This window comes from Acanthochromis polyacanthus, chromosome 14 (genome assembly GCF_021347895.1).
Source record: "Acanthochromis polyacanthus isolate Apoly-LR-REF ecotype Palm Island chromosome 14, KAUST_Apoly_ChrSc, whole genome shotgun sequence".
NCBI lineage: Eukaryota > Metazoa > Chordata > Actinopteri > Pomacentridae > Acanthochromis > Acanthochromis polyacanthus.
Window position 1 is genome coordinate 33,686,033 of NC_067126.1, and position 27,472 is coordinate 33,713,504.

Below are 27,472 nucleotides of genomic sequence, written 5' to 3' on the forward strand. Positions count from 1 at the left end.
CTCCGACACATATCCCCGCTCATCATCTGCAAGTTAATATAACAAATAAAAACCGGACACACACGCGCATTCAAGCACGACAACACGTGCACACGACAAGCGTAATTTGGCCAAAAAGCACCAGCGCTTGCAGTGTTTACTCTTTCTGTTGTCTCAGACTGTGCGGTAGAAGGAGAGAGCGCCTGACTCCATCTGAGACAGCTGAAGAGAATTTTAATTAGATGTGTTTTTTTTTTTTATTGCAGAGGTGAAACCAAGGGGGGAGAGAGAGCAAGGCTGTCTGAAAGATCACCGTTTTACTGGAGTGGTGCACCGTGTGACCTCGACCTTTTCTAGTTTCTGCTCTCTCCTAAGCCTCAGTTGATGCTATTTTATTGCCCCCACCCATCTCTTGCCATCTCAGACCCCACATCTACCACCCCCCTCACGCTCTTCCTCCCTCTCAGCATGCAGGCTCAGCATACCAAACTGTATTAAGAAAATGCAGCAGTGTTTTGCATTTCAGTTGTAGCCCACATTTAGACATTTGTCTTGTTTTAGACATCAGAGGGACGTTGTTTAGGAATGTTAAAAACATCACCTTCACCTCAAACACCTACACACTTATCTACTGTGCTGCTTTATTTAAAAATCTCATGAAGTATACAGTGGTTTTGTGTGTTCTCTGCTGTGATAGAATACTTGTCTTTAACCCTGATGTTCCCTTTGTTTTCCTTTTGTTCAGACCGGGACTTCAGCATCCAGGTGAGCACGGAGCGACGGTCCTTCACGGCCGGTGAGCCGCTGGAGCTTCGCTGCACCATTGAGGCGCAGAATGTCCCCGAGCGTTTCTTCTCGGTGTCGTGGGTCTTCAGCAGCTCACCGGTGGCCGTGGTGGGCCCCAGTGCCGTGCCTGTCCTGGGCCCCGATTATATTGCCCGTGAAGCGGCTGGCCACATGACCGTGCGCAAGGAGAGCGCCAACGTGCACCTGCTCAAACTGCAGCACTTGCGCGCCGAAGATGCCGGGAAGTATATCTGTCGCGTCACGGAGCGGGAGAAGACACCCACGGGAGACTTCATAGACCGCAGCAAGAGGTCGCGCAATGTCCAAATCACAGTCCAGTCACTCAGTGAGTAATAATCTGTTCACGAGGCCGCTAGCCATAGTTGTCCTGTCCTTAGTTGTCAATTACACTAAGAATGATGAGCTTTTCATAATGGCAGTTTTATCTTCATAAGGCCATGTGGAATGTCATGCTGTGTTCCTCTCCAGCCTTTCTGTCTCCCTCCCCTCTATCTCTCCCAGAGTGGCCTATAACAGATAGCAGCACAGCCTCTATTGTTAGCTGTGAGTAAGAGGGGAGCGTATAATGCAGCTCGTATTCCTGATGTATTTTCTGTTTGAGTGGATTGCTAAGGATTGGTAATGCAGCATTATGGCCCTTCCCGTTTCCTTGGTTTGGAGGGGGGGGTAACACTATAGTAGGATAATGGAGAGCAGAGGAGTCCAAACTGAAGGAGGCTGAGCTAACAGCCATGAAATGAAAGTGTGGAGAAAGAAAAGGAGCAGAGAATGGCGTCCAGCTCTCCTGGGCCCTCTAAGTGGTTCCCCAGGCTAAATTAATGTGCTCTGCTGGGGCCGACCTCTTCATCTGGGTTCAGCAGGGCTGGCCAGTAGGGGCTGTGTCAGGCTTTCCACAGACTGATAGAAATATACAGTGAAACCTTCAAAACCTTGTTCACAATTCCTTAATCTGTCACTGAGACTTTTCTTCCTCTCAGTCATAGCATTTGGGTCACATGCTGCTCTCCCTCGTCTCTCTGCTCTGTACTTCCAGGTCTCTCTAGACTGAAACAGTGTATGGAGCCAGCTGCTCCCAGCATAATAAAGCATAATAACCACTGAGCAGTATCTCCTCTCAAGCAGCCAATGCTACCTTATTCTGACCGCTCTGCACCCCCCTGCTAAATCAGCTCAAACAATGGCCCAGAGCCTGCAGCAGTCTCAAGGGAATAACTCTGTATGGGAGGTTTTGTTTTTCCAACAAAAGACCTTAATGCCCTATAAAGGATGTTTATAGGGTTTACACAAGATAATAGCCATGGTTATTGGGGGAGAACTTCCGCGAAACACAGCAGTAGTGGTCACGCAGCATATGTTTCATGCACAAACTGTCCTCTAATCCCTGCTTTCTCTATCCTACACACACACACACACAAGATTTGGAGGTGTGCTTCATCTAATTGGTGGAATTGGGTAAGAATTAGTAATAGGTTGCGACAGGGGTTGGAGTTGTTGAGTCAGAGGCAGACAGAGGTGACAGCGAATGAAAAACGGGGGTAAACACTTCTGACAAATAAGTGTTGATGGATGAGTTTACCTTTGCAATGAGAAAGAGAGAGACCTTACTTGCCAAACTGAGTCTTTATCATACAGACAGAAAGGACAGAGCAAAGGTAGGGAGGAAAGAAGAGGGTGTGTGAAAAATATAGAGGCAATTTTTTAAAAAGTTCAAGGAAAAGTTGGTCAGAAGCTGTGCAATTTCAAGAGAAGATGGATGTATGTACATGTATAACTGTCTAACAATCCTCTCTTGAAGTCTTAGTGTGAAAAGTGACAGAATATGATATTTTCCTAGCTGTGGAAAAGCCACGGAACTGTTGCCATTAAAGACAAAGGAAGGGAAAAGAATGAAGGATTTTCCCCTTTGTTCGTTTGAGTGTGATGTAAGGAAAGAAGCGAGCTTATTCCATATTCACAGAGAGCTCATGCTTATTATGAGGGCCGGTGAGCTGAGAGAGAAGCAGCAGAGCTTGGCCTGAGGGGAGTTTAACAAAAAAAAAGTGAGAAATCTTAAGCCACACCCCCCAAGAGAACAGCAGCACTGACCCCACAAGGGGAAGAGAGCTTAAGGGTCAACCAAAGCTTCATGATGTGTGATGGGCACTGAAGTGATGTGAGTCTAGATAAAGCAGAAAAACAGAACCAAAGAGTCGGTAAAGACTTTTATCCTTCCCTTCTGAAGTGCCGCGGAGCCCTGTGATTTGAGCCTTCTTTTCTGTGCGTATGTGGACTGTGAACAAGCTTCACGGGGTTCAGAAAGACAGTCTTCTTCCAACACACACAAACTCACCAGTGTCTCTTCTCTGGCTGTCACTCTGATGTGCCCAAGGCCAGTTACAAAACTGCACTACTTTTCACTCACATTCTTCTCTGCACAACTGCAAGCATGCAAACACACATGCACAGCCTTTGTACAGGACTGTGTTATACTCCCGGGAGAAGGCTCAGCGATTTGTTTTATTGCCCCTGGCCTCCTCTACTCTCTGAATGTTTTGACACAGAAAGTGTAATCCTTGTTGTCTCTTGGATTTAGCATGAGAAGGAGCTGAGGTTTTTGGGAACTTTTTGTGACTCCTTCCCCACCTGTCTTCTCGTGTTGTATCTCAAATATACAGAGGATTTAAAAAACGACAACAAAAAAGCATCTAGATCCTTTTATATATATTTTTTGTACTGTTGTAGGTTTAAATTTAAATGGATATAGCTGCCAATTTGCACCTTTTTTCTCTCTACACTCAATAACTCATAATGCCAAAGAGAAAACATGTTTTGAAATCTCTTTTTCAAAAGTGAAAAACCTTTTTGACCGCAGACATTTCAAGTGCCACTCATAACTTTAAAAACTGGAAATGCACTTGGAGAGCACAGTTCTCCACCAAAGCTGATGCCCTATCTTGAAATTTTAAATAAAGTGATCCAGATTTGCTCTAAAATTTATGAGGTTCTTCCCTTGCACATGTTCCAACTGTCCAAGTTTCATGAAATTCAACAGGATATTTTTACATAATCCTGCTGACAGGCAGACAAAACAGTCATTTGAGGTGAGCCAGACCTGCATAGACTCGACTCAGGGTGATCACATTGCTGTCTGACTTGATCTCGACATGTTCTGACGTCACGATGACATCATGAGATCAAGGCGGGAACGGCTTTTGAAGCCAGGCACCCCAGCTGTTGTCTAGTGACTGCACAGCCTCAGGGCATGATGGGAAACACCTGGCATCTCACCTGATCTGACAGCCGATTGGTTTAGATGTTCTGTCAACACTGTGACATTTAATAGAAAGCCATCTTTTTTTGTGCATTGAAGAGATTTTTTTTTTTGTCTGATTTCCAAGGTTTATTTTGGTAACGGAAGACATGCTGTGTGGTTAGTGGTGATGCTTTTGAATCAAAGAGGCTAAATAGATTCAGATTATTGAACATAACCTACATAATGTACATCACAGTTCAAGTGGGTTGTGTATTAGCAGTGAACTGATTTAATCTTTAAATATTTAACAACAAAAAACTTCTAATCAGAGATGTGAGGATTCTTAAAATAACATTTCATCAGAGGTTTCAGCCCTGACAGTCTGAATATTTGACAGATCAGTAATGAAAGTCTCAGTCTTGTATTTTTTTCTGCTGCATTTGATTATTTATCATTGTTTTAAATTATTCATGCAGTTTGACAGGGGCAGGTCTGCTCAACTGAGTGGTAAACAGAAGCAAACTGATCTGATGCTGATTTACATGAGAATTAATGGGAAAATTAAAGTTGAACCATGAACAGAGATCACAGATGCCTGTATAACACTTTTGATAGGCTACCCTGTCTTATTTAAAGCTAAGGGAGACTGTTTACAAGCCGATACATCTGATTACATTTTATTAAATTAGTGTGTTTGTCAAGGTTCCTGTACATACCGAATGCTGCTGGAAACTGTCCGCCTTGACTGCTGACTTTTCACACCAAACCCCTGCTGCTGCCTTTAAAGATGAAGCACAGCTAATCTCAAAGTAGCCTTAAGTACCGGTACTGAAAACACACCAGGATTCTTTTTGTGTGCAGTCTGGCTCACTTGTTGAGAGACTTAATGAATTTTGATTAATTTTCTTCTGTGACAAGTCAAATGTCTTCCATAGGAAAGGGTTTATTGAGACCTTACACTGTGGTGTTCCAGATTGTGGTCTGATGCATCCTGTTTGCTTTAATTATCCTTGAAACGTGTCTCAAACCTGATTGGATTCACCTGTGGTAAATTGAATTGATTCGATATAGTTTAGAAACCCACACAGGAACAGTGTGTGTTTGTGTGTGTAAGGTCCCACAACTCTTAATGCATGTCAGAGCAAAAACCAACCAATAAAGTAAAAAAAAAAAACTCTCTGAAGACCTTCACTGTAAAACTGTGGCAAGGGTATAAAACCAACTGCAAAGCTGTGAGAGTTCCCAAGAGCACAGTGGACTCAATAATTGTTTAGTGTTAGTGGAAGAAATACTATCAGGACTCTAGTATTGGTCACCCAGCCAAAGGAAAAAGAGAGATCTAGGTCACTGAGGAGAACAAGGAACCAATTGTCACTGTAGCTGAGATTCAGAAATTATTTGTAGAAATGGAAGAACATGCAGGAAGGACTACTGTCTCAGCACCTCATCAATCAACCTCTATGCCTGAGTGGCTAGAGAGACGTCACTCTTGAGTAAAAGTCACATGAAAGCCTGCTTACACTTAGCTAAACAGTATTTAGTGGACTCTTGAGAGCCATAGGCAAATGGAGCCAAAAATGTCAGAACGGAGGGAAGGATGAATGCAGCCAAATGCAGACAGGTCCTTGAGGAAAATCTGCTCCAAAGTGTGTGAGACCTGGAGCGATGGTTCACCTTTCAGTGCAAATTTCCAGCTAAGACAGCACTAGAGTGGCTTAGATACAAGACTCTGACTGTCCTTGACTTGCTCAGCCAAAGCCTGGACTTAAACTCTGTTAAAAAAAACAAAAAAAAACAGTCTGTGAAGAGACCTAAAGATGGCAGCTCACAGATGCTTCCCATCCAATCTGACCTAGAAGCTTATCAAAGAAGACTTTAAACTGCAAGTGCTTCTAAATAATCCTCCACAAAGTATTGAATAATCACTTTTGGAGATGAGAGATTTTAGTTTTTCTTTTAATGAATTTGTAAATATTCCTGAGAGCACATCTTTACTTAAAATTAACTGAAAATCAAATATACTGCACAATAAATAATAAAAAAAACAAATTGCAAAAAAGTGAACGGGATCTGAATTTTTTCCAAATTCAGTGTGCCTACAGTTCTAATGACTGACTTCTGCCCTTTTTTTGTTTTCTCTTCTGACTCAGAGAGCAACATTACAGTGTCACTGACCAGTAACTCCTCAGAGGTCCTGGAGGGTGACGTGATCCAGTTGACCTGCTCGGTCCACTCCGTCACAGGCCCCCTGTCTGTTGTCTGGCAGTGGGTAGACAAGGAAGCAGCCGTAACAATCCAGGAAGTGGCTTCTGTGGATCGGGACGGCACTGTGTGGCACAGCCCCACCTACAGAGAGCGCGCCAGTTATGGGGAGATCCGTGTGGAGAAGCTGCGAGCCGACGCGTTTTCTCTGTCCGTGTACAATGCTTTACCCGGGGATGAGGGCCAGTACCGCTGCATCGCCACTGAGTGGCTTCAGACTGGCACTGAACCGGAGCTAAACTGGGAGAAGATAGGAGAGAAGTCAGCCACCAAGACAGTCACCGTCAAGACTGTTGGTAAGTTATTTCATCCTAATGTAACCCAGTAAAATCTGTATTCTAACATCTTCAAGTCAGTCGAGCGTGTAAATGTTCTGACAGCGGGTTTGCGCACTTGCACACCAAATCAAAGACATGCGTACGGCTTGTGATTTGCTAAAGACTGATGAATGGCTCAGGCAAAACATGCAGTCCACAAAACAGAATATACCATGGTTTATTCATGCATCGCTCAAGGGAAAGAGCTATTACGGCACACACACACACACACACACACACACACACACACACACACACACACACACACACACACACACACACACACACACACACACACACACACACACAGTAACACCACCTGCCTCATGTCAGGAGCAGTGCTTCCATGACACCCATGATAGACCCACACACACACTCACACACCCATATGGATTAAGCAGAATTATTAGAATGGAAATGCAGCAGCAATGTGTTTCACAGTCTGTGGGTCTCCTCTGTCATTGCTGAGTTAAGCTGAACATCCTTGGTACAGGCTGAGGAAGCCACTGGAGCGGAGCAACGAGGAGCTGGCAGGCCAAGAGCGCTGGGTGCAAATGCACACACACACACACACACACACACACACACACACACACACACACACAACTAACGGATTAGCTCCCTGCAGCAGCACACAGTGGTGCTGCAGAGAAGAGATGTCAGTTTTTAAGTGGCCATTTGTTAAGTTCGGGCAACAACAGAAACATTAGTTTGAGGAACAAGGGACACATTATGCAAATCAGGGACAAGAAGTCCAAAGCTACTCATCTTTCTTCGGTTACACTCCTCGACATTGCCTATTCCTCTCCTTCATACTTGTATATCAAAGGATTTTCTAAATGTTTACTGTTGTGTGACGGTCAGTGTGTGTGTGTTTTACTTTCTCCAAGATTTATTCTGACCCTCATTTTTCTCACTTTAGCTTCCAGCTGCAGTTTTTATTGGGCCTAAACTTGCCATACAATGAAAGCAATTTTTTTCTAGCTTTTTGTTGCCGCTTTCTTCCCTTTTTTTTTTTTTTCAAATTCTTGCATTGTTTCTTTAGTCCTTGTGGTTTTCATAAAAAAGAAGCAAAACTTGTGCTCCAGTTTCCTTTCACATTGGCCTGTCCTCTGAGTGAACCAATCGAGAGGCTGTAGTTCAGTATATTATATGTGGCCACTGTACCTTAATTTAGCTTGTAGCCTCCTCCTTGATGGACTCCCTTTACTTGCTGACAAGACCCGGAGGGAACAGGAGAGGGATGTCCGCCGGGAGTCTTGTGTATTTGTTGCCACAGCAAAGACAAAGGTCCTTGGTAGAGTCTTCTTTCCAGCTGATTGGCTTAAGGGGCACTTAGAGTGTCAGGGGTGGGAGTGAGAGGCTCAGATATACTCACGCACCCCCGCACACCAGCCGATGTTCAGAAGATACTCCTAGACACTGTCTTCCACAGTCACTAACAAAAAGACAGAGTTGTATAGAAAAAATGGATCGACACGAAATCCTTTCTTTCTGTCACAGAGGCAGGCGGACAGTGTTGGGGAAATGGATGGGCGGAAGAGGGATGCCAGGAGATGAGAGATAGAGTGAAAGGAGAGAGTTATTGTCTGTTAGAGAATTATGGCCCCAGGCAGCTGTCCCAGCAGTAGCCAAGCCTGGACAGAAAGCCATTGATTACACACTCTGAAGGACACTGGGGATGGAGGCTGTCAGAGGACGACGGAGGGTGAGGGACAGAGAGAGAGCAACAGAGCTGTTGACAAGAGCATAATGGAGAATGTGCAAAGTTTCAAGGAAATGAATGGACCAATATGGGGAAAATCAGACTTCATCAGCATGTCTCCACTCCACCTCCCATTTTCTTTTCTTTATCTGTGTACCCACTTTATCTTTCTCATATTCAAGCTGAATAAATCCCATTCATTGAAATGCCTTGAAAGATGTGCATGAGGGCCAGATTACTGAAGGGCCCTGGGAAAAGAGATTTTTCTTCATCCTTCCTCTCTGTCTCTTTGTCTCCCCTCCTTTCCAGTGCAGGTGTGTCTTGGCAATAACATATGGAGTTGGGTGAATGTTTTTAGCTTAATGAGGATAGTTTAGACTTGGCAAGGAGTTGGGCGTGGATCGAACATCGGCGCTTATAGAAAATCTCTCCCCGGGGATTTCATGGCTGCATCACCATTAATTTTGAGGCACACTTTCACAGTTAGCCACACAAACTCGTGCTTTCACACACACACAGACATCTATAGTCACTTAGGCCAAAATAATGAAGGAAAATACTGGTGGAGACAGCTCTACCTGTAGGTCAATGTACTTTAAGTAATTCCTGTCTGTGTTTGTTCCAGCGATAAGCTTTGCTTCTCTTAGTAGCCAGGCTTAAAAGGAAAGTTTTTTTTTTTTTCCAGGAAAAGCCCCTACATGATTTGCTGAGCTTTACACTTCGAGAGAATAGACTTAATTACACACTCAATGTAGTGTTGTACGATTACAGGCAATCAGCGGTATTGTGTGAATGAAAAGTTTGATCTTAGAATAGTCTAATATAAATCACCAGTCAAATAAAAAGGGTGTTTGAAATAGCTTCATCTTAACCTCCTCTCCCATCTTCTTCCATCGTCCAGAATCCTCCTTCATGGTGTCGGCCTCATCGCGGACACCGTCAATAACCTTCGGAGACTCCTTCGACCTCCTGTGCCTGGTCAAGCCTCGTCACAACCCTCGTGTTCCCACTTCTGTCACTTGGCGCTTCATGCCGGCTGGCAAAGAGGTCGGCGACGAGGATCAAGGAGAGTTCAGAGACCTGGTGACCTTCACCCGAGAAGGAACGCTGCAGTGGGGGGAGCAGTTGTTGGGGCTGGGAACCCGCACCACAGTGGACCGCTCACACTCCAACACAAACTTCCGTCTGTCGGTGACCCGGGCAGGGCGGCGTGAGGCGGGCAAGTACCAGTGCACCGCTGTCCTGTGGAGGAGGAACTATGACAACAGCTGGAGCAGAGTGGCCAATCGCACTTCCAACCTGCTCGGCATCAGCGTCCTGCAGCCAGGTAAAGCTTCATGGCCTCTTGCCAGACAGACACACACCTAATTGGAAGGGACACAGACCAGCACACAAACAGGGATAAACACAGATTCAGACACAGTCACACACACACACTTACACACTTACACATAGGGCGAATTCACCAGAGCTTAGAGGATTTCTGCCTGCTCTAATTGCTCTTAGTCTCTGGTTTAGCCACTAATTGGAGTGTCTGTGGATGTGTGTATATGTGTGTGTGTGTGTGTGTGTGTGTGTGTGTGTGTGTGTGCAGGGCAGGGTGGAGTCTCCTAATGGAGCGCAGTGAATGGATTGCTAAATATCCCACTGGAAGAGAAAACTGAGTGAAAGAGGTAGAAGAGAGGGAAGCAAAGGATGGAGACAAAGAGAGTGAGAAAGTCTTTTAAAGAGAGTGAGCGATCTGTCCTTGAACCTTTTTCCTCGGCGGAGGCATTAAACTGTCTACAACGTCCTCATTGGCCCTCTGTGCTTCACACATGCACACGCGCACATAAAAACCCGTTCAGACACAGGCCAATTATTGGAAGAACACGAACAACAAACACACACAGAAGCACAAACTCGCGTTGGCCCAATTTAGACCAGTCTGGTCTGCCTCAACAGTATGATACTTCATTTATTTAGGTGAATGTGCCACAGACAAATATTCAGCCTGCTGATAAAAAAAAAAAAAAACCACCATTCTTAAAACAAAACACTGTGGTACCTGCAGCACTGGTGGGGTTCAGATTTGTTGGATTTAGCAGGAGAAATATTCTCGAGGTGTGTGTGGGTGAGATGAGAACTGGGTTTTTGAACTTTTGAACAATACCAGCGATCATGGAATATCTCCTGAAATACCCAGTGTTGCCCTGCAATGTTATATTTGTAACCATGAGCAATGTGTGCCTGCAGGCTTCGTCCATGTCCAGGTGAGGATAAATAAAATGCTGTATTGAGTTTATAGGAAGACTTCGATGATCAATAGCCCTTTCAGAGTGAGCCAGTGGCATGTAGTCACAGGTACAGTGGAGATAAACTCTAATTCTGTGCCGGTATTGATTTAAATGCACACATGTATGCAAAGGGATGTAAACAGACTTGCATGCACGCATACAGAAGCACCACAGCACAGAGAAGGCTTGATTGGCTGTGCTCTGACCTTAACCGTTGATGCACAGCACACGGCATCCCCGGGTCCTTCAGGACTTATTTGGAAAACAACTTATCAACCTGAATGCTCATTTGCCTCCCGCACCCCACCCCACCCCCCACCCCCCATGTGCAGTTTATGCTTAACCAGAAATATCTTAAGGACACAGACAGATTTTTTTTTTTTTGTAAGGGACTGGGTTCTCCTCCCACTCTCCTTTCCAGCAGTGTCTGTCTCCAGGACAAAGTGATCAGTTACCTTGGTAATGCCATCAGTAACCGTGACGATGTGATCAGTTGCCGACTGAAATCCAATCAGTAACCGTAACAGTGCGATCATTCTGTGTGTAAGGGCACTATCTCATAGGGGAGGACGAGTGAGTAATTCCTTTATCTCAGTGGTTGCTGAGGCCCGACTCAGTCCTGGTCATGCCGTGTTCATCTGCTCTGCCTCCTATGTTTCTTTTTTTTTTTTTTCTCCTTCCGCTTCTTCTTTTTTTGGTTGTGCAGTCAGACCTTCATTTAGACTGATGATTCATTTGTCAGAATGTAGGACATCTCTCTCTGCCTCACGCCTCTCCTTCCCATCTGCTTTTTCCTTACTGTTTTCCTAAATGTTAACCACTCCTGGCGAAATCAGCGGTTGGCATTTTCTGTTCCTTTCTCAAAGAAGTGGGATAAAGGGGAGTGTGTGTAATGAGGTGTGAACAAACACAGCATCTGACCAGATACGTAATTGAGACTCTAAGTCATGCTTAGGTACTTTCTCAATATGAATGAGCTGCCTCACCAGCATTGTGTGTGCACATACGTACTTGTGTGCATGTCAAACATATTGCATGAATGCTCCTGCCCCTTGTGATGCGTCTCTGAGAGCTTACATATGCTTACTATGCATACATACAGAAGCCCACCTCACCCTGACACCCAGAAACACAACAGCCGAACTGCTTCTCTCGGCTCTCTGATGGTCCAGTGCACCACCATCTTGTATTCAGAAGAAAGACACGCGTGTTCCGAACATAACAAGGTCTTCAAATGCGGAATGAGGCTCCTCATCAAATTATTGTAGAAATTCAAAGCAGAGGGTGAAAACAAGCATTGGAAATGGCATCCTTGATTCAACATCCATGCATCTTAGATCAGCAAAGGAGAAAAGTTGGATGTAGATAAAAGCTGCACCAAACCCACTCGGAAGCAGTCAGCTGGTCAGCGTAATGTTTCATCAAACTAGCGTTGCGCCTGTGGCCCAGCCCAGGCCTACTTCTCGTTCCAGATTGCATTAGCAGCGTGCCGCCTGCGCCCAAGTCCCAGGGGTCATATCAGAGGAGTTCACCACCGTATCTACACACACATGCGGTGTTTTATGTTCAGTGTGAGGGCAACCCTGTGCACTACTTTGCCTTGAATTATCCACCAAAGGCTACATTGAGAAAAACCATTGCATACACGGGAGCACAAATATCATCATCCTACACAAACATGCACTATGTGTATACACACCAGGGGGTTACCTCCCAGCTCCAAAGTGTAATTATCTCATGATGGAGCATGATTCAATATTGGTCCTCGCTGGAGAAAAAAAAAAATCCCCCGCAAACACACAAAAAGAACATAAACACATGGTATGCAGCTTCACATACAATAGCAGTAATATTAGATTTCACCTGATTGAGTTTTCTTTTTGTCTCTCTCCAAAATGCAATAATGGCAAACACATGTTCAGCATGGCAGATCGCCGGGGAAGCCTCAGTGTCTACAACACAATCTAATATCAGCTACTCATAACTCAAAGAACACACACACACACACACACACACACACACACACACACACACACACACACACACACACACACACACACACACACACACAGAAAACGCGCAAAACTAATTATGCCGAATCTTCCCTAATGGAACCGGAGTTTAGATTAATGATGATTTGGGGAGATCAATACGTTTTTCTCATCATTTGAGTGTGTGCATGTGCACAGTTGTGCATGCGTATCTGGCATGAGGAGGGGGATATTAAGACCGCCTGGTTATTGGATGAGTTAGAATGATGATAGTGATGATGAGGGGGTGGGGGGTGTCCCAGTTAGAGTTTCTCCTCAGCTCTCCTCGCACACCTACGCTTGCCTGGCGAGCTTTCGCTCACTTCATCAAACATCACGACGCAGGAATGGACTCCTGTTTTTTGCTCATTGTTTTTCTCCTTTCTTGTTTTGCTCTCTTGTGGTTGCACTTTGAGTTAGAAGATGTATTCCTCCTACTATCTTGTCCTGCCATGTATGCTGCTCAGGGTGTCTTCCCATTTAATATGGGCTGACACTAACAGATGCTGCATATGCTCTCCTTTCATGCCACTGAAGTAGTTGCCACCCAGCATTTATTGATAGTGTTGGCATTGCTGCAGTGATTGGAGATTCCTGCTTATCGGGGCATGGTTAGGAGCTGTCTATCTTCATTAAGGCCCGGCCTATCACCCTCATGTCCTCCTTTCTTGCTGGCTCTCCATCTCTGTCTTTCTATATTTTGTTCTCACTCTACCCATAAGTCACTAATGTCTTCTTTCCCCTTCACTCTCACTTAGCTGCATGTTTCCCTCCACACGCGCCCCCAGCTTCTTTCTCACTCTTGTGATTTTTCAATATTTTATAATTCCCTGCTTCCCTCCTCGTCCTCTTCATAATTCTCTCCATTATGTTTACATTTTTGTTCAAATAGCTTCTTCGCCATTGTCAGTATTTCATGAAAAATAGCGATATGGCAGCCGTACTTAATTGTGCGCAGTCGCGGCTTCAGCACGGTGTTATTGTTGGTGACAGGGTTGTAAATCTTTGGCAGCAGTGGGAATAGTTTGGGATTGCCCCAAGCTCACCTGAGACAGGGCTAAATGTTTGGAGCCGATGGGACTACATGCGTATCTGCCCCACACCACCTTCCTCCTTTATGTTCAATTTATATACTGCATATGCAAATAATCAGAGTGCACTCGCAGTCTATCCGTCTGTTGCACACTCGCTTCAACACACAGGGTCATAATGTGTGATAAATAAAGAGACTTTGAGGGGTGCACTGAAACAGAAAATAATTTCATAAAAGGTTTTTGATTAATCACATCTGTTTCAGACATTCAAGGTCAGGTTCCTCCCCTGCATGTCTTCTTCCTCAGAAGAACAAACCCTGACACTTTCTCTTATACTCTTACACAGGCACATTTTTCTGTCAAACCCAATACAATCTCGGGCTCATTTCCTTATTCGGCCCAATCTGCAGACACAATGAGATTCTGTGTATTGTGTCTCTCCATCTCTCTTAAGCACCTGTGTGTGTGTGCGTGTGTGTGTGTGTGTCTGTGTATCTGTGTCTCTGTGTGTATCTTTGTGTGTGTGCGTGCCGGCACATGTGCACAACAGCGCTTGTGTGTCCTGCTGCTGCTGTAATTGAAGTCGTAACTCAAGGCTAGATACAGTGCTGCTGCTCCCCATGTAAATCAGCGGCTAATAGTGGGAGCCAGCCGAAGAGACTCGGCAGTGCTGCCTCCTGAACGCACACACATACACACACTCCCCATTCTCCAGCCTGCACTTACTGAATGACCACTGTTCTCTGTGGTTTAATGAGCATAATGTGTTTTATGCTTATTGGCAGACCCCTTTCAAACAGGCACAGGCACGCACGCAGGCACATGGCTCAGACTGATACGTCTTTATGCGCTCCCCTGTGTGCCAGCTTCTTTTGGGGTCATTAATCTCCCAGAGTTCCCCTTCCCTTGACCTCCCGTCTCACCCACCTCTTGTGCATCCGTGCTCCGGATGTCTAGCCTCATTCCGAGTCATTCAGACAGGAAGAGGGAAAGGGCATTCAGTTCATCTGTGTGTTTGCACCGTTTGGAGGAAGTAGAAATAATATGGGTGGACGTTGTTGGGTGTGTGGCCTCCATATGGGTGTGTTCAAGGCCTGCCATTATGTGCACAGATCCCTACAATCAAGAGAGTCTTAATGATCTTGTGGGGGTAGTTCCAAGGGGGAGATGAGAAGTGGTAATATCCCTCTGACACAATGGGATCATAGATACATCACAGGCATTGGCATAGAAATTAGGCTCCCAGTTCAGCAGAAGAGTCGGTTTTCCATCAGGGGAACCCCATCTCTCAGAGCGGCTGCCCGCTCTGATCCATGCCCCTTGTGTAAGAAGTCCAGGCAGGATGAAGCTTCCAGCATCTCTTGTTGTGTCTTGTGTCAGGGATTGGCAAGTAGCAGCAGTCCAAAGTGAGCTGTCCTGCAGGGGATCAGGGTGTGTCTAAAGCCCTTCAGTCCTGACATGCCTGGTGTCCTGGCTGCGGATAAGCCCGGGGCTGTGCTAAGGCTAATGCTAAAGGCGGAGCAGGCAGCCATTAAGACTATAAGTCCTCTGGAGTGCAGCTGGAGAGGCTGCCTGCTGCTTTCCGAAATCCCCCCAGGAGCATGTTCTCACTTTCTGTCTTTTACATCTCTCTCATCTTTTGCAGGCTCTCTCCCTCCCTCTGCACACTCACTCGTCTTATGAATATCAGTTCAGTTTGATGATACATCCCTTAACTTTCCTACTTTTTACTCCTCCTGTCTTCCTTCAAAAAAATCCCGTCTCTCTCTCTCTGCATTGGCTTTTTTTGCTTTTTGCTTTTGTTCATTCCTCTCTTGTCTGTATCTCTTTCTCCTTGTGCCTTTCCCATTTTTCCCTCCTTTTTAGTGGAGGCATTACATTGGTGGCCTAGTGGATAGCTTTAAAATAAGCTGCAATGTTAGGCTGAGACCCCACAAGCACCTTTGGTGTTCGCTCTTCATTTAGGCCTCATTATTATTCATAAACCCACAGGTCAGTGTACTGAATATTCATGCGAGCATCAGGTGATGAGACAGGAGTGACACAGATAAAGGAGAACGGAAGAGAGTGGTGATGATTGGTCAGAATGAAGACTGTGATTAAAGGATAGGATGGAAGGGTTGAGTCAGACAGTTCAACCCTACAGTCTGTCCTGTATTAAAAGAATTCACCTGGAGCTGCAGCACAAAACAGAAATGGAAAATGAATTGAATTTCCTCCCTAGACAAAGAATAAAGGATAACATTCTTTGATTCACCATCTCCAGCTTTATTCTCTTCTTCTGAACACTCGGCCAGGCAGTTTTGTAGCTCCTTTGAAGTTATCCTAAAATTTTGTTACGTGTGTGTGTGTGTGTGTGTGTGTGTGTGTGTGTGTGTGTGTGTGTGAGTGAGAGCTGTGGTTAGTGTGCTCTGATGTGCCACAGTAGCATCCTTAGCTGTATACTTCTCCTCCCCCTGGACTCAAACTTGTTTTCATCTGCTATGCTTCATAAACAACAATTGTGTGGTGCTGCTTTTGGGGTTTGGGACACACTTTGCTATCTTTCTCTTGTATCAAAACTGGGCTGTTGTTTGTAGCCTTTGTATACTTAGCTCCGCTGATAAATAAAAGGAATAAAGACAGCTTTGTCTCAACTCTGCAGTTTCCTGTAGCTATTAAACCAGACAAATTAGGCACACATGCAAAAGGGGTGAGACAAGGGTTCAATGAGCCAATTAGTGACAGTACCGTGTGGATTTGTGCTTGTTTGCGTGTGCTCAAACTGCGGTACATGCCCAGCAAACTGCTGAAACACAAACACTTCCAGTGGAGCTGAGACAGTTGTGGGGTAAGATGGACTCTGTCTGGATATTTTCACGTCCATATGTATTCCATCCACTGAAATATTTTTCAGGCCTTTTGATCAAATGTTATCTAATCCTCACTGTTGATGTAAACAAAAGGCTCTGGCCTTGTTTAACTGAGATGTCTGTGTGTTGTTTTTTTTTTGTTTTTTTACTGGAGTTAATATCCGTGACGTGGCAACATCTTAGCGACACCACGTTGATCATGGAGACAGGGTTGCCCTGGAAACCACACAGTCAGGTGAACAGTTTGATAGGCTGTCAACATTTATGCACAAGGTTAAATAAGAATTTTTTTTTTTTTGTGAGTTGAGAGATGAGGAGTTAAGGGCTGATGTATGTGAAATGGCATAAATTGTTTTCACAGTTGACGGGCAGCTGGACTGGCACATGAACTAATGCAGAGCAGTGAGAACAAGTGTTTCCAATTACGGATTTTTCTTACTTTGTGGACAAACCCTTGAGGCTTATTAAAGAAAGGCTGAAACAAAGAGCATGTGGCAATGTTGAGAATAGGTATTGACAGCCTTGCTGACACAGAAGAACACAGAACTGCTCTTGCTGTTTAGGGAATGCACACACATGATGAGCAGCCTTGTTAACAATGTATGATTGAACTAGCTCCTTCCGCTGCTTTTCTCTGCACAACGTAATGAATGTTCCTTCATCAATGCCACATATACAAAAACACTGCATACTGTATGTACATCTTATTGAATTTTTTTTGCTAGTTTACTGCTTGCGTCAGCAGACACATTGATGTATCTGGTAGCATGGCCATACTGTAGCTGACAGATGAAACCTTGCTCTCTGTGGGAATGGACACATGTCAGAAGATGTGACAGGCTGCTCTGTGAAGTCGCTTTCACAGCAAGAGGATTCTGCAGGGAGTGGAGACTTTAAAGTTTTTTGGGACATAAAATGACAGTATTTCTCTCCCTTTTCTTTTTCGTCTGCTTTTTGCCCATTGTTCCCCCATTTCATTTGTCCCTTCGGTCTCAAGTGCGTCTTTACTAATAATAACTTGTAATAGCTTATGATGCTACCTAATAAGGCTTGAATAATTAGCCTATTTTAGATTTGAAAAGGCATCTCTGTAAACACCGATGTACGGCAACAGGCTTTCAGCCCCCAGTTTTTTCTCCTGGCTGCCGATACAAACTTCAAATGGGAACGGCAGAGAATTGCTTTGTCCTCTGCCAATCCAATTCTGCATGGTTCCACTTCAGGAGGTTCGGAGGTAATTCTCCTGCAAAAAAAAAAAAAAAGGGAGAGAGAGATTGCCAGGATTCCACAGGGCTCTGCAGTAATTCCGAATAGGGACATTGTCAAGCTTCCTCCCAAGTCTAGTTGGTACAGAGGCAATGATGAAGACTAATTTGAGATGCTGGCTTGAAGTACTCCTGCACAACAGGGTGGTCTGGTGATGCATCTTTTAAATGCATCCAAATGCACGCATTCTGAATGTACGATGCAAGTATGGCGAATCATAACCAGCGATCATTTGAGCATGCTCGCCAATCTGTGGCTAAGGATGAGGTTTTCTGGGCAGATGGCCGTGACCCTAGGCAGTCAGTCACTCACTCAGTCATAGCGAAGCCTAGCAGGAGCGACGAGAGTGCATGAAACTGAAGATGAGCTGTTTAACTAAGGACAAACAGGGAGAGGTCAAGGAAATGAAGAGTTTTCTATGGGATCAGACAGGATTTCTTTATACAACCTATTGAAAAACACTAATTATTAAAAATGTAATGTATATTACTGATAGTCTGGTTATTGTTTGATATTTTGTGCCTGTACAATATGTGACTTTTGATACCAGCACCAAAATTACTTATTTTTTAATGCCCTACTTTGCATAATATTGTATTTTTCTACAAAACCAAAACAAAGCCAATGTCAAATGTTGTCTCAACAGAAACGATATAAGAAGCGTACCTAAAAAATGACAAATGACCAAAAGAATCGACCAGAAAGAGTCTGATCATAGTCAAAAAAGAGCCTGAATCTGAGCCAGCATGTGGTGTGAGCTTTAAGTGCTCAACAGTTTTTGATATTCAGTGAAACAGACGCATTGCAGCCAGTGCCAAAAAGCAGATTTGGTACTCAAAGCAATTGTGATCACGTGTATAAAATGCCTTACTTAAAGAAGCATCAATCGTGTGTGTGTGTGTGTGTGTGTGTGTGTGTGTGTGTGTGTGTGTGTGTGTGTGTGTGTGTGTGTGTGTGTGTGTGTGTGTGTGTGTGTGTGTGTGTGTGTGTGTGTGTGTGTGTGTGTGTGTGTGTGTGTGTGTGTGTGTGTGTGTGTGTGTGTGTGTGTGTGTGTGTGTGTACAATTTCTGCTGTTTATTGTAGAACTTTACATAAAAGCAACATTTGTTTAGCTGTTCACCTGTTGCTACTTGTGCAAACACAAATCGCTTTTGTTATTTGAGTTATTCTGCCAGAAAAATCAGTTCTCTGATCCAAAAATAAGTGTTACACACTCATCCGGGTGGGAAGAGGTGAAAAGATGACATATCCTGAAGTTGTCTGCAGCTGAGATCAAGTGAGTGAGTTTGTTTCCCCAAATTGGGCTCAGCCAAAAGCAACTCTTTGTATGCTGTTTGTGTGCCAACACTAGAACACTGGTGCTACCAATCACACAATTAAAGAAGCTAATTCCTGGTGGTAGAGGTGGTCTTTGTTGGGTCTGTCAGTTCTAATGAAAAAGGTCAGAAGATACATTTTAGAAATTCAGAATAATGCAGACCTATTTGACTTCATTCAGGCTGTGAGATATTTGTTTGAGTGCAATTGAATACCTTTGTGATTCTAATTTTTGGAGACTAATCTTCATGACTTTGTGAAATTCTCAATATGCTGAAGATCTGCTGAATAGGTTTTATAATTAATGTCAAATGGAAATTACAGCAGGTCTTATGTTAAGAGAAAATCTGTTGTTCTCGTGCATTTTGGTTGAAAATTGCGAGGTGAAAACTCTTTATTTGCTGTGTGTCCCTGTGTTTTTTGTACGTCTTGTGTCAAGGATGTCTGTGTGTGCGCGTTTGTGTGTTTTCTACATGCTTTGTGCTGAACTAATCCTCCCCCCAAGCGTTTGACAGTAGGGCTCTGGTTGCGGTCACACCTGATGTACCTGCAGCTAATCCTATCCCACAACCGATGTCACTGTAACCAATCCTGTCACAGCACTCAGGGCAGCCTCAGCTCCTTCCTGACATCTCAGTCACACCTCTCTGCCGTCTCCTTCCTCTCCCGTCTGCCCTCTTCCTTCCTTGCTTGACTTTATAAATGCATTCCTTTCTAGCTTTCTTTCTGGCAGACTGACAAGACCCCCTGCCCCGCTTTTGTCTTAAATCTCACCTAATAATATCCGAAGCCCTGCTTTGCAATTCACCCCGTTTACGTTCACCCCCGTCTCTTTTCCTCTTCTACATCTTATCTTGCATTTCTACCTTGATATCAACAGACCTCCCATTCCTTCAGCTTTGATTTGTTTGACATTTCCTCCTCCTTTCCCATTCCCTCTTCTTTCTTTCTTTATTTCTCTTTGTCAACCGCTGTACCCACCCACACACCACTATCTTTTCCTGCCCTGCTGCCACCAGAAATAAACCCAGCTACAAGTCGTCTGTCACAAAACAGAAATTGCATTGTGTATCTGTCACCAACGCTCGCATTTTCCTACACCCATAGGAATAACTGTCTGCTTTCTCCTTTTCTTTCCCGAACCCCCTCTCCTTTAATTCTCTGCAGAGAGTAAGCTCAAAATGCAAAAGAACAACCAATCTCATGTGTACCTGGAGGACAGCCGTGTCAGGATCAATTGCTCCATCGCCTCCCAGACCAGCGTGGACTCCCAGCATGCAGTGCTTTGGTACGTGAGACATGCAACGGGGTCAGAAGCTGATGAGCTTCTGCTGAGGATCGAACGCTCGGGGGCCTTTGAGTACGGTGCCTATGCAGACGAAGAGAGACTGAGACGGCGTGTGCAGGCCGAGAGGTTGTCACCCCGTCTCTACGTGCTGACGCTGAACAGGGCAGAGAGCAGCGATTCTGGAACCTACTACTGCTTGGTGGAGGAGTGGCTGAGTGACCCGGATGGGGCCTGGTATCGAATCTCCCGGGAGTCTTCAGGATTCACGCAGGTTCTGGTCCGACAGCCAGGTAAGCAAGCAGTCAAAAAGACTTCTCCCTTTAACAAAATGCGTGTTTATTCCCACTGCTCAGGTGCATCAGCTGCCACTTTACCCCCACATGTTGTCACGCTTTAGTCCAGCTGAACATTGTGAACCCAAACTTTCCTCCAAATTGCTTTGCCCCATCTCGCCTCCTACCACCACATGCTCTGCTCACCGCTTCAAGGCCGTCTCACTCTGATGACCTTACAGCTGCCACAGGGAGAGCTCAGGTGGAAGAAAATGGATTGAAGTCATGCCAGCTAACAGAGAGCCTAATCCTCTTGTCCACTATGCAAAAAACTTCCGCTTAGAGCCGTGATGTACCTGCTGACACCCACACCCTGACATCCCACCTCATGACAGTTATTTTAAGTACGCTCCAACTCGTATCTCTTTTTCTCCATGACTGAATTCTCTCGCTCTTTTTTAGTGCCGCTATTTTTCTTTGACAATGAAACTCCATGCCTCAAAATGTAAATAAATAATAACTCACCAATCCTGCTGAAGGTGACTTTCTAGACATCTCTGAGAGCAGTGCTCCTTTGCCAAGTGTCCTGTTTACTATTGAGAGTGAAATCTTTGATATGGCATCTGTCCAACTAGAAAGTGAGGATAAAATCATGTGATCAGAAGCCCGTTGGGCAAAAAAAAAAAAAAAAAAACCCACTTATGTAGAAATATGATTGATGTCTTAATTAATGTGAAGAGATCTGAGAATATGGGCACCTTGCTTTTGACTTTTCTTTGGGACTGCACAGGCTCTTTAATGCTTTGATTCAGTTTCACCTTCAAATAATTAGCATATTTTATATGGAAGCTCATTCTGGGGCTGGATTATAAAACACAGACATAACATTTATGACTCATAACCATAGATTTTTTTCCTTCTGAAGACGTGTAAATGTCTTAATTAGATAAATATATAATGCTGTATAAACATAGATTTTCATAAAGGTGTTAAAACACTCACCTAGGAAGTCATCCAGGAATCTGCCTGTCGAGAGGAAAGATGAGGGGGGATATGTGCCAAAACTCACCTTTTTTTTTCTGGCTCTCCTGCTGTGCTTTCTGCTTCTCATTTTTGCTTTAACAAGAACACCGTTCCAAACTGTGAGGGAGAGGAGCCCAAGCAAGCCAAGTCTTTGGTGCCACTTTTATTTTTTTATTTTTTTGCTGCAGTGGAAGTGGGTCATTGTACCACCCCTGAAGGGTTGTAGCGCACCCATACAGACAGACACAGTCGCCTTGAGGTAGGATCTAACCCTGCTGGGAAGCTGAAAGAGTGGCAATAGCCGTGAGGCTCCACTGTGGGATTTATTTATTTTTGTCTTTGGTTTGTACATTTTGAAAGTTTGGTGTCCCATTTGCAGAGCCATTTCCTGTTTATTAGGTGTTAATTTGTTCTATTCCTTTTATTTTGATTATCTAATAATCTGCTGATTATTTTCTCAACTATTTTGAGGGTAAAATACCTGGATATAATGAAATATTTCTCCCCCAACTTTGCAAATGGAAAGTTTATTATTTTAATTTTTACTATTAGGGACCAACAGTCCAAATGCCAAGATGATAATAAATAAAAATAATGACTTTATTCTCATATAAGACAATGAAAAAAAGCAAACCCTCATTTGAGAAGTTTTATTGTCCATGTTTGTTTATAGAATAACAAAGGCCAAATCAATGTGAAAAATAGCTGCAGATTAATATACGAAATGACTAATCTGTGTGCTTTTGAATTAAAGCTGAAATGATTGGTGTTCTTGAAAAAAAAACACTGTTAATGTAAATTGGAATGAATGTTGTGACATCTTTTCCATTGAAAAGCCTCAAGAAATATTGTATATTTTAATACATATTGACTTTCTTTGCCTCAATCTTTTTCTTTCTCTTATCTTCCTGAACCTCTGCAGAAGTTCGACTGCAAGTAGAAGAACTGGAGTCGAATGTGACTGTGGAAGAATCCAGTTCAATCCGACTGGGCTGCAGCATCCCTTCACAGTCTTCCCGAGACTCTCGCTTCTCCGTGTCCTGGTACGTGGAGCGCTCTGAAGACGAGGACAATGAGGAGCAGCCCGGGGACGAGGAGAGAGAGCGGGAGTGTGTCTTCTCCATCGGCCATGATGCAGTTTTTGGAAACGGAAACTGCAGCCCCAGAGAAGAAGCGGGGCCTAATTCCCGTTTACAGTTTGAGAGGATGACCTCTGACCAGTACAGTCTGACGATCCAGGGAGCCCGGCCAACAGACGCAGGCCGGTACTACTGCCATGTGGAGGAGTGGCTGCTCAACCCCCGCAACGCATGGTATCGCCTGGCCACAAACAATTCTGGGTTCACTATTGTCAACGTACTGCAACAAGGTAAATCCTGAATAGACTAAAACCTTGAACCTTCTATGATTGTAGATACCATTAAGCACAGTGACAAAACTACATTTGAATTAATGGCGGCCTTCTAATTGTATACCGGCAATTTGAAACCACCAAGGTTCTTCACAGGATGGAATAAACTGCTTCTTATGTGGAAATCTCACCTCCTGATATGTGCTGTATTTCCTTGGTTGACTTTAGCTTATCAAGGGTTTCTTTATATAGTCATCTTCTCTACAATGCACAGCCAGCACAGCTCAGAAGCAGCATGTGCAACACCTCCATTGGCTTCCAGAATTTGACCAATCAGAAGAAATTTGGCTTTTTTTTCCTTTTTTTTTTAAAGAGGGACTTCTAAAACACCCTGTTTCAGACAGAGGATGAATTGAGAGGCTGCATAAATTGACTGTATAAGATAAAAATGGATTTTTTTTTAACTGTGAATCATTACTCTAGTGGAGTCCCAGAATAAAAACAGTGAGCTGGAAATTAGCATAATAAGTCTCCCTTAAAATATCATCTGTAGTGTGAAGCCCTGAAGTGTAAATATTTGACATAGCTATTGTCTTGTAGTTCTTTGGATTGTATTTGGCTATTAATCAATGTTTTCCATTTATTTCTGTAGTTTGAGACAAGCTGGTCAGGTCGGCTGATTTATATACAGCCATAAATTGATTTGACTACATGAGAGTTTATGTAAATGGAGATTAAAACCATGAACAGGGATCACATCGACCATCTCCTGTAGAGTTTTAACAGGCTATCAAATCATAGTTAAAGCAATTGGAGACTGCATACGAACTGATGTGACTCTGATAACATTTTATGAATTCAGAATCAGATCTTACATGATATGAATGATCCTGTGACTTCCTGCGCAGACTGAGGCTGCTGGAAACTGTCCGACTGTACTGCATCTTTTTTTATCCGCCCCCTGCTGCTGCCGCCTGCTATCGTCTGCTTTACAGGGGAGACGCGGTTCATCTCGAACAAGCCTATTAATAGTGTCAAAAGCTGTGCTGGGATCTAAAATAGTCAAATTGATTCATTTTCAAGTGTCAACAGAAAGATGAAGATGTAAGAAGTGCATTGTGCCTGCTGTAAGAGATGTAAAAACCAGGCTAAAATTTCTTTAGACAGCTCCATTTTTCTTCATTAGGACCATACAAAGACTGACATTTTGAAAAACTTTGATGTAACTTTGGTTGTTTTTTTTCCCTTCTTCTCTGTCAACAGTGTCTACGCTCCAGTCGGTGGTGTGCTCCAATGACTCCCTCTTCTACTTTGTCTTCTTTTACCCCTTCCCCATCTTCGGCATCCTCCTCATCGCCGTGCTGCTGGTGCGCTACAAGAGCCGCAACAACAGCAAGAGCCAAGAAGGCAAGAATGGCGCCCCCCTCCTGTGGATTAAAGAGCCTCACCTCAGCTACTCGCCCACCTGTCTGGACCCGCCAGCGCTCAGCCTGCACCCCGGCTCTGTTGACTAAGCGAGGGGTGCTCACCTCCTGCCTCGCGCACTTCATGGATTCAGCCAACACAATGCCAGGGAGCAGATCTGGACTCCACCTTCAGACCTTACTGTCATTCACTGCTGTGTTGAATTAGTCAATCAGTTGATCAGTTTAATAATTCCTACCCTGGTGGCTGTCTGTTTTATGTTAGCAACTGTGTGTGTGTGTGTGTGTGTGTGTGTGTGTGTGTGTGTATGTATGTGTGTGTATGTGTGTGTATGTGTGGGTGGGTGTTTGGACGAGAATGGGTGTACTATGTTGGCGCGGTTATTTGTCCGAGTGCGAACGGAAGGGCAAGAGAGCATCACGAGTCTCTCTTGTGTTTGTTTTCTGTGAAACTTTATCTCATAGCTGCATTCTGATTTTTATTACTCTAAATATTTGTCTATTTTTCAAAAGAGGAAAACAAACCTGTACACATGAGATCACTGGCCAACCTGGGAAGAACATTTAAGAGAAGGAACTCTATAATCAACTCTGGCACTAAGTGGATGCCAAAAAAAAAAAAGTCTCCGCACTGATCCAAGAGCAGCCACAGCCTTGCCCACTATGTTGGTTGCCATAGTGATGCTCTGTGCCCACGGACTTTGTAGCTGCTGACTTGGTTGCCAGGCTGCATGGAGACAAAGGCTAGGACACACAAGTCTGTGTCCTAAGTGAGGATGTGTGTATGTGTGTTGGCCCACCTGCCTTCACAATGAATTTGCCTTGGCAGACAGAAACAGGTCCTGGTGTGCCACTTAAACACTGCCAGACACTCTGGCCTTAGTGAGAGACTGTCCTGCTCTTCTCTTCTATCCTCCTCCTCTCTGAGAGAGACTGCGGGAGAAAGAGAGGGAGGCCTGAAATTATGGAGAATAAATGAACAGCTCTCTCCTGCTGAGGATATATGTACTTTAACACAAGTGGTTCCTTCCAGTGCCAAGTCCTCCTTATTTCCAGCTAATGTTGAAGTTTTAAAGGGAGGGGGGGAGCAGATTGGTTCGAAGGCACTTTGTAAATATGTCTTCTTACCTCCTGCTGTGGATTTATGGGCTTTGTTGGCAAAAAAAGGGCAGTTTCTACACTTACGTTAAATCAGTGGAATTGTCCTGGTTAAATTACTCACCCCGAGTTACTGACTGAAAACAAATCCTTGCACATTTCTTTATGTTGCCCAGTATGATCACTCCGTCCTGTCTTTAAAAGATATCAGATGCATACTAGTTTTTAAAAAAAAGGCTTTTGATGTAGGAGCGACACTGAACATTATTCATGTGTAGATGTATATCATAAACACTAATAATGTTATCTGCACATTATAAGACAACCAACTGATGAGGACCGACGTGTGACTTTTGTGTTTATTTTAAAAGGTTTTCTATTTATTGTTTTATACTATTTTGCATAGCTTTGTAAGATTTTGTTTTTGCTTTGAAATTCTCTAAAAACTGTGCTGCTTGTGTTGCCAGGCAACTGCACCAAGCACATTATGTCAATAGCCTGTGTGTTGACAGTGTGGTAGAAGTAGAAATGCTAGATTTGTCCTGCGCACTGCAGTCTGTAGCATTTCATACCAGGTTGTCAGGTTTGGTCAGTGTCAAAACACTGTATATCTATACTTATAATGAAATCTCCTGTGGCTTTAAATGTACAATAGTTGAACAGACAAGTCACAAAAATTGATTCACTTAATGCTTTTTGCTTGAGTCGCGTTTATTTAGTGAAATGTGATGTAACACCTAGGTAGGATGTATGATCAAAGACGACTGAAACTGAACTGTTCAAATGTCTTCAAATCACGGATTCTGGCTGAAGGCGTCCTCCTCAGCTCCCCTGATGCAAGGCAGAAGGGTTGAAAACCCGTGTCACCTTCTCTGGAATGCAACAGCCAGCGGAGGTGTGAAATCATCTGTTTGACGTGGGCCTAACCCTTTCACTGCCAGACTGGACATGAGAACTCTTGAAAAAACTTCGACGGTGTTGTCTCAGTCGTGTCGACATGTATATTGCATGACAATATTGCGGGAGGAATTTTGATGTTTTGTAAACTTTGAACTCTTTGAGCATTGTGTTCGTGTGATGGAGCAGAGATCCCCCCCCCCCCAAACCACTCTCACACCCCCACCCCCGACCTGCTGAGCCAAGAGTCAACACAAAGCTCCCCCGTTCCTCCTCATTTCCAATATCTGACTGCCAGCTCCCGATGCCCTATGAACCTGTGAAGTAGTTAATTTCAAGAATGGGTGTTGTGGAGATTGTGTTTGATATTATTGCTCATATTTGTCTTTTTAATGCTTTGCTTTTATGCAGCACTTCATTAAACAGATTTATGTCAAAAAAAAGAGCTAAAAGTATTTTGCTGATACTCGCATAAGCCACTAAGTTGTGCGATTTCAGCCTCCCTTTTTAAGTTATCCATTTCAGATAGACTGCACCATTCCAGGCTGATTAGGAGTGGTGCTGTTTAGTCATAGGAATTAGAAATGTGATGCATGTGGAGCGAACACAGCTAAATTGATCAGAACCATCAAAGGAAAAAGCCCATCTAACTGCCGTAGACTCATTATTAACTAGGTGTTTACAAGCGTTTTTTGCAAAAGAAATATTGACGTGGATAAATCTTTTTTTTTTAGCTGAGAATGTAGTTGGTGTGCAGCACACATTCTGCCTCAGTTGGATACAAGCAGCTTACAATGGAAAAAGAGAGGCAGTTCACACATTAAATGTTGCAAGGTTGTAACAATTTGATGAGGCAACATTTTCATTTTTCAAAGTCTTTGTCAGGCAGACACAGAGAAGAAAAACAAAAAACACTAACAAATCAATCTACAATGAGGAAAACATTAGATAACAAAAACTTGTAGAAGCCAAAACATCATGCACTGCATATGAAAAAGTTGTTAATGCCCTATATTGTTTGCCACATGACTCAAAGTCTTTG

General features: G+C 43.9%; 1 protein-coding gene across 1 annotated transcript in view; it reads left to right on the plus strand.

Annotated features, from left to right (window-relative positions):
* igsf3 (immunoglobulin superfamily, member 3) overlaps positions 1 to 26,875 on the plus strand; it is a 72,917-nt gene extending 46,042 nt beyond the window's left edge. Inside the window, exons 4-9 of the mRNA XM_022203750.2 lie at positions 725 to 1,111; positions 6,169 to 6,576; positions 9,204 to 9,629; positions 20,245 to 20,655; positions 22,583 to 23,029; positions 24,275 to 26,875. Coding sequence (XP_022059442.2) covers positions 725 to 1,111; positions 6,169 to 6,576; positions 9,204 to 9,629; positions 20,245 to 20,655; positions 22,583 to 23,029; positions 24,275 to 24,525 — 2,330 coding nt within the window. The 3' untranslated portion in view covers positions 24,526 to 26,875. The remainder of the gene's footprint in view (positions 1 to 724; positions 1,112 to 6,168; positions 6,577 to 9,203; positions 9,630 to 20,244; positions 20,656 to 22,582; positions 23,030 to 24,274) is intronic.
* The last annotated feature ends 597 nt before the right edge of the window (positions 26,876 to 27,472 follow it).